Genomic DNA, 15,143 nt, shown 5'->3' with positions numbered 1-15,143 from the left:
TGTAAATGAGGGTTCACAGGGCTCCTGTACAGAGTCAAGTGAAACCATGCAGGCAAAGCGCTTTGCACAACACCTGGAGCAAAGTCAGGCACCCAATAAATAGCAAAGCGCTTTGCACAACACCTGGAGCAAAGTCAGGCACCCAATAAATAGCCCCTGATGGCATGAGTCATCTTCCTTATTAATAATTTACCTGAGCAGCCTTGGCAAACGTTGGGCTGTGGTAGCGGCCGCCGATGCGCAGCACGTCCTCTGTACAGTAAAAAAACTCGGAGAAACCGTAGAACTCGCTGTTGTTGAAGTCAATTGGTGACTGGTAGATGCCATTCAGCGAGGCCTGGCTGGTGTTGGAGCGAGCCAGCAGGGGGCTCAGCATTGCCCCACAAGTCGCCCAGTCTCCTTTCCCCCGGACGTGCAGGGCCTGGCTGTTCCTCTCCACCACGTCTGTGAGTCCCACGGGCAGACAAGGGTCCAGGAACGGATTGTCGGGACTCAGACCTGTCTTCTGGCCCAGCAACCTATCCCGGTGACAAGAACAAAACACATCACTGCTGTACTCATTCTGCTCCAAGAGATGCCTAGTTGAAACCTGGTCTAAGAATGTGCTTCACAGACACCTTGTTACTGCCTTCCATGATGTCCCTAGAAACAAGGACAGAGTAAAACCATGGAGTTGAGTCATACGAACATTTAAGTTAAGCAAATTCAATTTAGCAAAAAAAGACAAAGGAAGCGAAAAAAGGAAAATGAGAGAAATATGTGATTAATTTTGTTCAACCTTTTAGTCAACATGTAGATTTCCCAGTGTAATGTAAAATTGCAGATGTGAATCTGCTACCCACTCTCTGGGTATTCATTCCTGTTTGCCTTTTAAAAGTGCAAAATTGCACCCTGCTGAGTGTGGTTCTAAAGTTTCAAAAAACAGCTGGGAGGAGGCGAAGTGGGAGGGGCTGAGGGAGTTTCCTGAGGAGGGGACCAGGCAGCTGCCAGTGTCCAAGGCTGGCAATAGTGAGGTGCACGTGCCTGGCTCTGAGTGGGGAGGGGAGGGGAGGGGGAGGGGAGGGACAGGTTTGAGCCCCACTCGACCATCGCACAGTTCTGGGTACTTAGTCTGTACTGCCCAGCCACAGTATTCTCATTCCTGAAGAGATTAATATGCACATCTTGCCAAGGACAAAAATTAAGTGGAGACCACGGGACTGCCAACTGAGGTTAAATCTGCAGCAGTTCCTGAACAGACACTGACAAGTGCACTTCTGGGATGCAGATACCACACAAGCATGAAGGCAGAAGAAGGGAATGGGAATGCAGCGACACAACAAAATGCTTGGGCACACTGGACCAAGTTTTGGGATGTGACATCAACTACAAGGTAAACTTAGAAAATCGTTATTAAGAAGAGAGAACCAGTAAGTTCTGACATCTCAGGAAACACGGGTTTCTCTAGTTTAGCAGCTACACAAGATGAGTCATCACTCCTGTGAATTAGGTGACTTAGGTCCACGGTTAGAAAACGCCAAAGCACGGGAAGGGGACGAGGCAGCAGAAAACGGAAAAGAAAAAGCAGCAGAACAAGGAAGAAAAAGAAATGGAAGCACAGTGGCTAATGAAGGAACAAAACTGGTGTGAAACTCTCATAATAACTGTTCAGATGTCAGTGCCAGCAGGAGTGATCCGAGCTCTATAACCCAAGCGACAGTTGTGTGGTTTTAGGAGTACTTTCAGAATATAAACACACTGCTTGATTTTAATGCATTTATCACTATCCAGGATAACAGGATTCTGCCAAAACTTCTTGAACTCTTACTTAGAAAAACAAAAAAGACATATGAGACAAAATGTTTTTAACATGATTCCCACACAGCATGACTGAGTGGTGCAGAGAACTGGCATACACCAGGACCTCTACAAATGGGCTATATCAATACCTTTTCAAACTGGTGTTTCTAGCTAAACAAATGGGGATAAATAATTGTACAGTGAAAAGAACTCTGCCATCTACTATGCTTTCCTTCAATATACACAATAGTAAGGTAATTTTAATGCTAAAAAACCCCACAACTGTTTGTATATTACGCTATAACTATGTTATCTGATACTCAAATGAAAAGCTGGTCCCCACTGGAGGAAACGCTGATTCTGACATTAATAGAACATTGAAAGGTTAATTTTGACTACACATGCTTTTTATCTTTTTTTTTTTTTAAGACTTTTTTTTTTTTCTCTGAAGCTGGAAACAGGGAGAGACAGTCAGACAGACTCCCGCATGCGCCCAACCGGGATCCACCCGGCACGCCCACCATGGGGCGACGCTCTGCCCACCAGGGGGCGATGCTCTGCCCATCCTGGGCGTCGCCATGTTGCGACCAGAGCCCGGGCCATCTTTGCTCCAGTGGGGCCTTGGCTGCGGGAGGGGAAGAGAGAGACAGAGAGGAAAGCGCGGCGGAGGGGTGGAGAAGCAAATGGGCGCTTCTCCTGTGTGCCCTGGCCGGGAATCGAACCCGGGTCCTCCGCACGCTAGGCCGACACCGCACGCTAGGCCGACGCCGCACCCTAGGCCAACGCTCTACCGCTGAGCCAACCAGCCAGGGCCGCTTTTTATCTTTTAAAGCACACTAACTCCAGCATAAAATGCAACTCCACTATCATTCAACAAACATGTCTTGAGCACTTTCATGTAGAAGGAATTGCTAGAATCTACATTATACTGCACATTTAAAATTAACAACTAACCCTGTGACATCTGAAGTGGGACACAGGAAGAGGTCACCACAATAAGCTGCTATGCTTTCTTATGAGTCATAATAACAAAGATCAGAACGCACTCTGACCCAGATCAATGAACAGAGGGTCTCTGTGAGATGCCACCCCACTGGCAGGGCTGGTCAGGAAGGAGGAGGAAGCAAGGATGTATCTTAGTAGGATATGAACATTTCTAATCCCTGCAACCTGACAACATCGTATTTCAGAAGCACAGATCCCACATCAAACCTACCTGTTTTTGTTAAGAGTTTCATTCAGCACAAGGTCTTCATAGCGCTGCCGGGCAAAGTTGCCCCCAAAGCCCAGAAAGGTAGTGACGTAAACCCTATACACATGTTCGGTGTGTTGCACATCACAACCCAGGTTGAATTCAGCCAGCAGGATCTTTGCAGCTTCCTCCTGTAAAAAAATGTACAGAGAAACAAGGGAATTTTAGTTTAGGCTCATTCTTAGAGCTATGGCATTGCCAATACACCAAGTTTCATTGACTGACTACTCTTTAAAATATAACATTCTTTCGTCCGCAAAGCATTATTTAAAAAAAACCCATAAAATGACAAGTTGTACAAGAAAGAACAAATCAGAGGCTAAACACCAATTTAGACGCTAAAACACTATATATATATATATATTTTTTTTTTTTTTTTTGAGAGAGAGAGTGGAAGGGAAAGGGGGACACGAAAGGAGAGAGAGTGAAGCATCAACTCGTTGTCCCACTTAGCTGTGGAGCCATTGACTGCTCTTCGCATGTGCCCGACCTGGGCTTGAGCCAGACCTTGGGGTGGAGCCAGCTCCCTCCGGATCAAGCCAGCGCCCTCCCCTCCGACTGAGCCAGTAACCTGGGCATTCCAGGAAGACACTATCCACGGCACCACCGGCCGGGGCCCCTAAAACACTATTTGTAGTTATGTAGAAGGTAGAATCATTACCGATGTTGTCATTACCTTGCATATACTTTTCTCATTTTCTAATTCTCCAAAATGGAAATGTACTATTTTTGTAATTAGGGGGGAAAAATCCTCTGGTAAAAGCAAATTTATGAAATTTGGGAGATTATTTATTATGAGATTTGTTCTATGGGTTTTTCTAAAACTATTCAAGAAGTCTTAATGTTCCCTGTGACAGATTTGGAATTGGGAAAGTTCAATTTTATTGTACCTCCAATGAAAAGATTCTCTATCTATGTATTTATTTTTGACTGATAATGAATATAAAATTTCTTTTTGGGATGATGAAAACATTCTAGAATTCAACAATTGTGGTTGCATAATTATGTGAATGTGCAGAATTTTGTGAATTGTACAAAAAATGTATTAGGCATTTAGGATGACTTAAATTTTTATAAGTACTACTGTGGTATGCCCCGTCTCCTTCCGTTTTTTTATGAAGCACTAAGATCCATCTTTATGATCCACTATATTGTTATGTGTAATCTGTAGTCCACAAGTGGATTTTTTTTTTCTTCTGTATTTTTTTTTTCTGAAGCTGGAAATGGGGAGAGACAGTCAGACAGACTCCCGCATGCGCCCGACCAGGATCCACCCGGCACGCCCACCAGGGGGCGATGCTCTGCCCCTCCGGGGCGTCACTCTGTCGCGACCAGAGCCCCTCTAGCGCCTGGGGCAGAGGCCGAGGAGCCATCCCCAGTGCCCGGGCCATCTTTGCTCCAATGGAGCCTTGGCTGCGGGAGGGGAAGAGAGAGACAGAGAGGAAGGAGAGGGGGAGGGGTGGAGAAGCAGATGGACGCTTCTCCTGTGTGCCCTGGCTGGGAATCGAACCCGGGACTTCTGCACGCCAGGCCGATGCTCTACCACTCAGCCAACCGGCCAGGGCCCACAAGTGTATTTTTATACCAATGTTGCTTTTTTGTGTGTGTGTATTTTTCTGAAGCTGGAAACGGGGAGAGACAGTCAGACAGACTCCCGCATGCGCCTGACCAGGATCCACGGGGCACGCCCACCAGGGACAACGCTCTGCCCACCAGAGGGCGATGCTCTGCCCCTCCGGGCCGTCGCTCTGCCACGACCAGAGCCACTCTAGCGCCTGGGGCAGAGGCCAAGGAGCCATCCCCAGCGCCCGGGCCATCTTTGCTCCAATGGAGCCTTGGCTGCAGGAGGGGAAGAGAGAGACAGAGAGGAAGGAGTGGGGGGTGGGGTGGAGAAGCAAATGGGCGCTACTCCTATGTGCCCTGGCCGGGAATCGAACCCGGGTCCCCCGCACGCCAGGCCGACGCTCTACCGCTGAGCCAACCGGCCAGGGCCAATGTTGCTTTTTTAATCTGCACACACAAAAATCATTCAAGACTTTAAGGCCCAGTGCTGTGACTTATCTCTTCGTATCAGATCCATGTCTTCATTTTACCTGCTGCATACATACTAACAAATAGAGACTAAAACATCCCTCAACCTAATTCCCAAAACCGCCAACCCTAGTACAGACTTCTTGGCGGATAGGCAAACCCAAATGTCCAATGGTCTTGCAGGATATTTGGATACATATGTTCATCAGATATTTCAAACTCAACATACTCAAAAGTAAACTCATTGGTTGTAGGACTTCAGCTAGAGATTAGAAAGATGCTCTCATCCAAACCTGCCAGACATTCTGGTTTGCCTGGTCTTAATCCTGCCCTTTCCCCTTGTGGTCTCTCTCAGTGACCGGGCTCCTCACCCTGCTGGTTAGTTCTCAGAGCTGGACCCCTTGGAACCACTGGCCATCCCTCTCTGACTTACCCACACCACCCCATTACATCGTTTTTTCACTCTAAAATATCTCAAATTTGTCCCTTCCCTTCCATTTCTTAGATTATCTACTTTAGCCCCTTATTACTTCTCATCCAAGGTTCTCTTACCTACACTTCTTTCTCTCTCTCTCTCTTTTTTTTTTTGTATGTGTGTGACAGACAGAGAGAGGGACAGTGACACACAGGAAGGGAGAGAGATGAGAGCATCAATTCTTCGTTGAGGCAGCAAATCTTCATTGCGGCACCTTAGTTGTTCGTTGACTGCTTTCTCATACAGTATATGCCTTGACTGGGGGGCTCCAGCAAAGCGAGTGACCCCATGCTGAAGCCAGAAACCTTGGGCTCAAGCCAGCGACCTTGGGCTCAAACCAGCGACCATGAGGTCATATCTATTATCCCACGATCAAGCCAGTGACCCCGCACTCAAGCTGGTGAGCCCATGCTCAAGCCTGCAACCTTGAGGTTTCGAAACTGGGTCCTCCATGTCCCAGCCCGATGCTCTATCCACTGTGCCACTGCCTGATCAGACCCTACATTTCTTTCTCTTAACACTAAAATTACTTTCCTAAAAAACAGATTGATTGGATCACAGCCATACAATTAACATAAGTCATAAAATTCAGAGCTGGAAAGGACCATCAGGGTTTAATTACTTCATAGATGATGAAACTGAGGTCCATACAAATACCCTATTCAAAAACCTTTGCGAATTCCCACTATTTGTAGCTATAAAAGCCTAATCCCCCAGCATGGCACCTATGGCACCCAAGAGCCTCATGATTTACTTCATCTTATCTTCCCAGCCTTACCTTTCACCTCCATGGAAAGTCCCACACTGCAACAGGCTATTCACCATTCCCTGGGCTCTCTGCTTTCACTGTGCCTTTGTGCATTCTGTTCACTCCACACATATGGCCTTCCTTCAGCCTCCACTATCATCACCCAAGGCCCAGGGAGATGTCTTACCTTCCATGAAGCTGGCATGCCTTCCATTCAAGCCTTGCAAATGGAGTTACCCTGCCAGTTTCCACACTGCCACAGCTTTGTTTAGACCAAAGGTTCTAAACACGGTGGTTTTGTAACCCCAAGGCCATTTGGCACTATCTGGAGATACTTTTGATCATCAAATCTGGGAGTTGGGGGTGGGGGTGTTAGTAGCATCTGGTCGAGGCCAGGGACGCTGCTAAACAGCATACAACACACAGAACAATCCCCACAACAAAGGCTTATCCAGCCCAAAATGTCGATAGTGCCAAGGACAAGAAACCCTGGTTTTCATCAAATTACAGCACTGCCACGGTTTGCCTGTTACTGCACACTGTCTCCACTGATGGAGTACAAACTTTTTGGATCAGTGTAACATGTCTCATTCCCTGAACGCAATAGGTGCTCACAAATGTCTGTATTTTTTCTTTCTTCTCTAAGATGAAATTTCTTCCTCAAACTACATCCTTTACATTGTAGTCAGGTAAGGAATATTCTAAGAATGGTATTATTGGTAAGGAAAAGGGAATAAAAGTTAAATGAATAAATGTGTATCAAATACTGTGCTCTGGGATTTATTCGTACTATCATGTTTAGTTCTCAGGCAACCCTAGAAGACAGGCAATATACTTATAATTGTTAAAATATATTAAACATTTATAATGCTTGGCAGTTTGCTTAGTGCTTTACACACATGGCAGTATTTCATCCTCACAACTTTACGAAGTAGATACTATTATTATTCCCTTTCTACATATAAGGAAAGTAAGGCTCAGAGAGATCACACAAGCTAGCAAGTATCTCAACAAATACTTGTACCCAGGCAAGTCGGTCTAAATCCAAAGACAGTGCCCCCGCCCTTTTTAAGATTTTATTTATTGAGAGAGGAGATAAGGGAGAAATATCGACTCATAGCTGCTTCACTTTAGTTGTTCACTGGTTGCTTGTCATATGTGCCTTGACCGAGCAAGCCCAGGACTTCGAACCAGCAACTTCAGCGTCCCAGGTCAATGCTCTATCCACTGCGCCACCAAAGGCCAGGCACAGTACCCTTCTTTTTTAAATACTGACATTCCTAGAAACTTTCCCTAAAAGGTAAAATACCTGTTTTGGAGGAAGGGCAGAGGTTGAGGTAGGAACTTCATAAGCAATTTGGAGAGAGGCTCCTCCCATATCCAGTATTCCTACTGTCCTTTTGCGTCCTGTTGCCAATTCCTGGGGAGCTTCAGCATCTGATTCTAAAATGAACACGAGAACAGAAGGGGTCTAGTAATTTAAAACCAAAATTAGGTCAAAAAGGGAAAAAAACAGGGATCCCTTAAAAAATTAAAAGCAAACTGAGAGAAATGAACTGTATCAACTCTTATTTATATAGAAAAGAATTATTTCAAGTGACTTAAAACATGGCATTTTGATAATGTATCACTTGTAGAATATAAATATATATACACACTGTATATATGCTTTTTTTTTTTTGACAGAGACAGAGAGAGGGACAGATAGGGACAGACAGGAAGGGAAAGAACTGAGAAGCATTAATTCTTCATTGCGGCACCTTAGTTGTTCATTGATTGCTTTCTCATATGTGCCTTGATTGGGGGGGGCTATAGCAGAACGAGTAATCCCTTGCTCAAGCTAGCGACCTTGGGTTCAAGCTGGTGAGCTGTGCTCAACCCAGATGAGCCTACGCTCAAGCTGGCGACCTCAGGGTTTCGAATCTGGGTCCTCTGCGTCATAGTCTGAGGCTCTATCCACTACACCACCACCACCTGGTCAGGCTGAATATATCTTAATGACAAAGGAAACAAGTAACTTAAACCACATTCTAACAGTCTTATTGGTAATAGTATTGACATTATTATTTTGTGTGTGTGACATAGACAGACAAGAGACAAAGAGAGGGACAGATTGGGACAGACAGACAGGGAGAGAGATGAGAAGCATCAATTCTTCATTGTGGCTCCTTAGTTGTTCATTGATTGCTTTCTCATATGTGCCTTGACCTAGGGGCTACAGCAGAGCAGTGACCCCATGCTCAAGCCAGCAACACTGGGCTTCAAGCCAGTGACCTTTGAGCTCAAGCCAACGACCATGGGGTCATGTCTATGATCCTATGCTCAAGCCAGTGACCCAGCGCTCAAGCTGGTGAGGCCACACTCGAGCCGGATGAGCCTGTGCTCAAGCCAGCGACTTCACGTTTCAAACCTGGGTCCTCTGAGTCCCAGTCCAATGCTCTATCTACTGTACCACTGCCTGGTCAGGCTAAAACCATTAAACATATATCATGGAACGAAGCAAATATTTATGTTACCGTCTTCAACATAAGAGAAACAAGATAGAAGTATAAAATCAAGAAAATTAATCACCTTATATAACCTTAAATACGAGTTGGAGATGTCACTATGAACTCATAATTTATTTTTCTCTTTCTAAAAAATACAGACTGCCTAGGCCTAGAAGCAATGATAATCTGCGAACAATGAGCACTCCCAGTATTTTAGACAACAGCCTCTAAATATCATCTTCCACTAAAAGAATGACTTCTTAAATTTTTTTAATTGATTGATTGATTTTAGGGAGAGGGAGAGACAGACATTGATTTGTCGTTCCACCCAGTCATGCATTCACTGGTTGATTCCTGTATGTGCCCCTACCAGGGAACAAACCCACAATCTTAGCATACCAATGAGCTACCCAGCCAAGGCTAAAAGAATGACTTTTATCCTTAAAAAAAAGAAGGCTGATATCAAGTCTAGGATAAAAATATACAAGATGAGCATGGAATACCCTGGTGTGCCAAACAGCATGGGAAATATAAGACTATTGGGATCATGTTAAAAGGTACAGAGCTAACCTATAGGTGTTCCTACTCACCAGTGATGCTACAATTTGTGATGTGATGGACCGTAATGCATCAACTACATTAAAATCTACAAGTTCATAATAATGCTGAAAAAAATAAAACAAAACCCTTCACTGGTTACCTATGGAAGCTGCTAGGATACCAAATCATTATTCCAAAATTTGCTAAATAAAGGGAAAGAATCAAGGATTTATTCTGTCTTTCCCCTAAGAACTATATTTCAAGATAATTAAATAGTTGATGAAGATTTCATTTTATAAAAATTCCAGCTGTCGGCCTGACCTGTGGTGGTCCAGTGGACCAAGTGTCGACCTGGAATGCTGAGGTTGCAGGTTCAAAACCCTGGGCTTGCCCGGTCAAGGCACATATGGGAGTTGATGCTTCCTGCTCCTCCCCCCTTCTCTCTCTCTCTCTCTCTCTCTCTCTCTGTGTCTCTCTTCTCTAAAATGAATAAAAATAATTTTTTAAAAAGTTAAAAAAAAACATTAAAAAAAATTCCAGCCATCAGATGCAAAAGGAATGACAGAATTAGCAAATTATCATTTTGCAACTTCCAGTGAAAAAACAAATCTAAGCAACAGATAACTGCCTACTAAACCATTAGGTGAAAAGTGAGTGGGGAATTTTTATAATAGATTATATCAGGCTGACAATACTTGAACCATGGACAAACACCTGATCAGTTTTAACATGGCTAAATGTGAGACAACCAGACATCACAACCAGACTCCTGATGTGATGCAGTAGGAAACATTTAGCACTATCTACGCTTTATTCTTCTGGAAAGAATTGAATGGGTGTCTAATAAAGCTTCTAGCCTAACTAAATGGTGATGCAGTGGACAAAGCGGAGCCAGGTTCAAAACCCTGAGGTCGCTGGCTTGAGGGCGGGCTCACCAGCTTGAGCGCAGGGTAGCTAGCTTGAGTGTGGGATTATAGACATGACCCCATGGGCTCTGGCTTGAGCCCAAGGTTGCCAGCTTGAGCAAGGGGTCACTGGCTCAGCTGGAGCCCCCTGGTCAAGGCACAAATGAAAAAGCAATCAGTGAACTAAAGTGCTACAACTACGAGTTGATGCTTCTCATCTCTCTCCCTTCTTTCTGTCTGTCCCTGTTTGTCCCTCGACTCTCTCGCTGAAAAAATAAAGATAAGTATAAAAAAATAATAAAGGTTCTATATCTAATCTTCAGTTTATAGGACATATAAGGGGATGAGAAACATTAAAGACCCCACAAAGATGCAGTCAACCAAATTTAGAACATGGCAAATTCAGTATATCTAGTGACTAGTTGTTTTTCTTAATGATTTAAGAAAGAAAAAGAGATGGGGGAAGGTTAACTGTTAGATTAAAAGAGACATATCAATCAAGTAAAACTTGTGAAATTTGTTTAGATTCTGATTTGAAGAAGACAGATATAAATAAATATTCTTGAGACAATCAGGAAAGTTTCTACCTGTGTATGCAATACGTACTACATATATATATGTTTTGTTTTTGTTTTTCCCTAAAGCTTGAAATGGGGAGGCAGTCAGACAGACTCCTGCATGCGTCGACCGGGATCCACCTGGCATGCCCACCAGGGGGCGATGCTCTGCCCATCTGGGGCGTTGCTCTGTTGTGACCAGAGCCACTCTAGCACCTGAGGCAGAGGCCACAGAGCCATCCCCAGTGCCCGGGCCATCTTTGCTCCAATGGAGCCTCGGCTATGGGAGGGGAAGAGAGAGACATGGAGGAAGGAGAGGGAGAGGGGTGGAGAAGCAGATGGGTGCTTCTTCTGTGTGCCCTGGCCGGAAATCGAACCCGGGACTTCCGCATGCCAGGCCAACGCTCTACCACTGAGCCAACAGGCCAGGGCCTGGTACTAAATATTGAGAATTGTTAATTTTGTTAAATATAAAAATGGCATGGTTCCTGACTGGTGGTGGTGCAGTGGACAGAACATTAACCTGGGATGCTGAGGTCCCTGGTTCAAAATTCTGAGGTTCCTGCTTGAGCCCAAAGGTCGCTGGCTTGGCTTGGCTTGAAACCCCCACCACCACCAGTCAAGGCATGTATGAGAGGCAATCAATGAACAACTAAAGTGAAGCAACTTGAGTTGGTGTTTCTCATCTTGCTCCTCTCTCTTTCTCTCCCTCTCCTCTTCCTATCTTGGTCTCTCTCTTTCTCTCTTCTCTCTCTCTCAAAAAAAATGGCATTGCAGATATGTTTTTATTTTGTTTTGAAACTCCTTATCTGTTAGCGATATATACTAAAGTGCATGAAAGTAAAATGATACGTCTAGAGTTTGCTTTTAAAAATCTAACAGGAAAGCTCTTTCCAGTGGGTGCCAAGCCATAGGCATCTCTCAGGACAACTGTCACAGCGCCACAAGACCGAGGGCAAGAGAAAGCTTTAGCACAAAAAGCAAAAACAGAAGCTGGGACGCCCTGTCGCCAACACCGAGACTGGCCCCCGCCGCAGACGCACAGTCCACGTGCGGGGAGGCAACAAAAAGTATCGTGTTTTGGCCCTGGCTGGTTGGCTCAGCAGTAGAGCGTCGGCCTGGCGTGCCGGCCAGGGCACATAGGAGAAGCGCCCATTTGCTTCTCCACCCCCCACCCCCCTCCTTCCTCTCTGTCTCTCTCTTCCTCTCCCGCAGCCAAGGCTCCATTGGAGCAAAGATGGCCCAGGTGCTGGGGATGGCTCCTTGGCCTCTGCCCCAGGTGCTAGAGTGGCTCTGGTCGTGGCAGAGCGACGCCCCGGAGGGGCAGAGCATTGCCCCCTGGTGGGCAGAGCATCGCCCCTGGTGGGTGTGCCGGGTGGATCCCGGTCAGGCGCATGCGGGAGTCTGTCTGACTGTCTCTCCCGTTTCCAGCTTCAGAAAAATACAAAAAAAAAAAAAAAAAAGTATCGTGTTTTGAGGATGGATGTGGGCAACTTCTCCTGGGGCCCACATTATTGCATGGGCAAAACAAAGGTTACTCATGTTGTCTACAATGCATCCACCAATAATCTGGTCTCATGTGCTCACTGACAGCACTCCATACCGACAGTGGTTTGAGTCCCACTATACACTGCCCCTGGTCGCAAGAAGAGGACCAAGCTGAATACTGAGGAGATAGAAATTTTAAACAAAAAACAGTCAAAGAAAATTCAGAAGTAATATGATGAAAAGAAAAGGAATGCCAAAATCAGCAGTCTTCTAGAAGAACATTTCCCGCAAGGCAAGCATCCTGCATGCATGGCTCCAAGATGAGGTCGTGTGGCCAAGCAGATGGCTCTGAGCTGGAGGGTCAGGAGCTGGAGTTCTAGCTGGAGAAAACCAAGGCCTGGAAAGGCACATCAATCCTCTTTCCTCCTATCTTAGCTCATGTAATAAAGGTGTTTATTGTTCTCAAAAAAAAAAAAAAAAATTCATTGGGAAAAAAATAACTTGTGTTGTGTGGAAGGAGTATGAAGACTAAAAGATGGCCATAGGCCTGACCTGCGGTGGCGCAGTGGATAAAGCCTCGCCCTGGAACGCTGAGGTCACTGGTTCAAAAACCCAAAAACCCTGGGCTTGCCTGGTCAAGGCACATATGGGAGTTGATGCTTCTTGCTGCTCCTCTCTTTCTCTCTCTCTCTCCCCTCTCTAAAATGAATAAATAAATAAATAATTTAAAAAAAAAAAAAGATGGCCCTGGTCGTTTGGCTCAGTGGTAGAGCGTCGACCAGCATGTGGAGGTCCCAGGTTCAATTCCCAGTCAGGGCACAGAGAAGCGACCATCTGCTTCTCCACCCCTACCCCTACTCCTTCTCTCTTTCTCTCTCTCTCTCTACCTCCCTCCCTCCCTCCCGCAGCCATGGTTCATTCAAGCAAGATGAACCTGGGCACTGAGGACGGTACCATGGCCTTGCCTCAGGCACTAAAATAACATAGCTCAGTTGCTGAGCAACGGGCCCAGATGGGCAGAGCATTGCCCCCTCGTGGGCTCGCCAGGTGGATCCCAGTCGGGGTGCGTGCGGGAGTCTGACGCTCTGCCTCTTCGCCTCTCAATCAGAGAAACAAGACTAAAAGATGGCAAAATGTTAGTCAGTGTTGGGTCTGGGTAACAGATTCATAAAGGTTCATTTTATTATTTACTTCTGTGATAGTTTCCAACTTTCCATATTAAAAAGTTAAAAAATAAAAGAAAAAATCAGGCTGAAAAAGGAAGCAAATTAAGTTTTAAGAAACAAAAATGAAAACAACTCAACATATTAGCACTTAGATGCTATTGATAGAGTATGACTTAAACCTTTAGTCCTTCACAAGACAACATTACTCACCATCCTCATGGTCAAATCTTCCCAAAACAAAGTTGATTCCAATCCATGCATAAACCCCTAAGAGAGAAACATAAAAGCCCTCACTTAATTCTCTACAGCTCCGCCATGTACACACCTCTCTGTCCACAGGGCTGCTTATTCTCCTTTTCTTGGAAAAAAGTACTAATAGTATTTTACTCTATACACTCAGTGTATGAATTTAAAATCTTTTATCTTGTGATTTCTTTTCCCCCTTTTAAAACCATTTGCATTTTTAAAATTTCCTACAATGAATAGGAATCATTGTTGTAGAAACAAGTGTTAAAGCTAATCTTGGAGTTCTGGTTTGGACAGATGGAGTAAGCACATTCCACTCCCCACTGAACACAAGTCTAAACTCTGGATAGATGTGGGGGCAGCTTTCTCAGAATGCTGAAAGTAAATGATAGTAGACACACTGGGACAGAGACCAGAATTTAAAGAACCACTAAACCAGTAATGAGCTTTCCCTATTTCCCCTCTTATACTGCCTGGCTTGGGCTCAAAAGCAGCTTGATTGCAACACAAAAGTCCACACCGGGTATGGACAAAGAGAACTTGAAGACTTTGCTTTCTGTTCCAAGGAAAAGGAAAGGGGGACTGACTCTACAGGTTTAGGGAGAGTGGGGGAAATCCCTTGCTTTTTTTTTTTTTTTTTACTTTGTTTTCTCTTACCAGGCAATCCTACAGCGACAAAGGTGAATGTTGGCAGGTAACTAAAACCCTGAGGGATGTGAATCCTTCTCTCTGACCAGAGGAGCTGTAGCCTCAAGAGTTGCAGCAAATCCCTATTGCATATTTTTTCCCTCTACCCTCTACCACTCAGCCCTGGATGCAGACACAATCATGGGACTGCATGGCAGAATGGACAAATGAAAACTCTCAGCTTTCTGACCAGAGGATCATGAAAGCCAGCCCTGAGCAACCAGAAAGTTTCGGGGGAGGTCGTGGAGAGGAGGGGATAAAGTTGTGTTTGAACTCTGGGGCTCACCTCCAAGCTATGCATACATGAATCTGACTCTAAACAATACATCAAAGGCTTTAAGAACCGAGGTAGGGGTTAGACAACCCATTTGTTTGGACTATACTCAGGATCCAGAATGGTCAACAGCTAGCACACACATGGGACAAGTTCAAATAGTGCCATTGCTTTGAAAAAATGAACCAAAAGAATCACAGCCCACAGAAGGCAGGTCAGAACTTGAGGCCTGAACCTAGCCAGGTCAACTGTCTGCTCAAACAAACATCAATATTCTTCTTATGACTGAATCAAGACCCAAAGTCTCATCATGTAGTATTCAAAATGTATAGGATACAATATCAAATGACTTGGCATACAAAGAACTAGGAAAATCTCAGCTCATAAGGGAAAAGATGGTCAAAAGACACCAACCATGATTCGGCAGAGATAAGAATTATCAAGGATATTCAAGCAGCTATATAACCAAGAAATAAAATCAGTCTTACAATGAATGGAAAGATATA

The 15,143-nt window shown here is 44.9% G+C and overlaps 1 protein-coding gene, 1 non-coding gene and 1 pseudogene across 3 annotated transcripts in view; 1 reads left to right on the top strand and 2 right to left on the bottom strand.

The window, feature by feature from the left end:
- The window catches only part of ENTPD7 (ectonucleoside triphosphate diphosphohydrolase 7), a 55,004-nt gene that overhangs the window by 12,353 nt on the left and 27,508 nt on the right, over window positions 1–15,143 (bottom strand). For both annotated transcript variants that reach the window (XM_066240134.1, XM_066240135.1), the window contains exons 7-10: window positions 13,641–13,697; window positions 7,595–7,728; window positions 2,996–3,162; window positions 194–518 (exon numbers count right to left, since the gene is read on the bottom strand). In XM_066240134.1, the coding sequence (XP_066096231.1) occupies window positions 194–518; window positions 2,996–3,162; window positions 7,595–7,728; window positions 13,641–13,697 (683 nt within the window). The remainder of the gene's footprint in view (window positions 1–193; window positions 519–2,995; window positions 3,163–7,594; window positions 7,729–13,640; window positions 13,698–15,143) is intronic.
- Window positions 2,481–2,592, bottom strand: TRNAP-AGG (transfer RNA proline (anticodon AGG)). The gene is made up of 2 exons: window positions 2,552–2,592; window positions 2,481–2,515 (listed from the first exon to the last, which is right to left on the bottom strand). It is a non-coding gene; the product is annotated as a tRNA-Pro (tRNA).
- On the top strand, window positions 10,017–13,435 carry LOC136310669 (small ribosomal subunit protein eS8-like; annotated as a pseudogene).

Source organism: Saccopteryx bilineata, chromosome 7 (genome assembly GCF_036850765.1).
Source record: "Saccopteryx bilineata isolate mSacBil1 chromosome 7, mSacBil1_pri_phased_curated, whole genome shotgun sequence".
Classification (NCBI taxonomy): domain Eukaryota; kingdom Metazoa; phylum Chordata; class Mammalia; order Chiroptera; family Emballonuridae; genus Saccopteryx; species Saccopteryx bilineata.
Note: the sequence above shows the minus strand (reverse complement) of the source record. Positions and strands in the feature narration are given on the sequence as shown.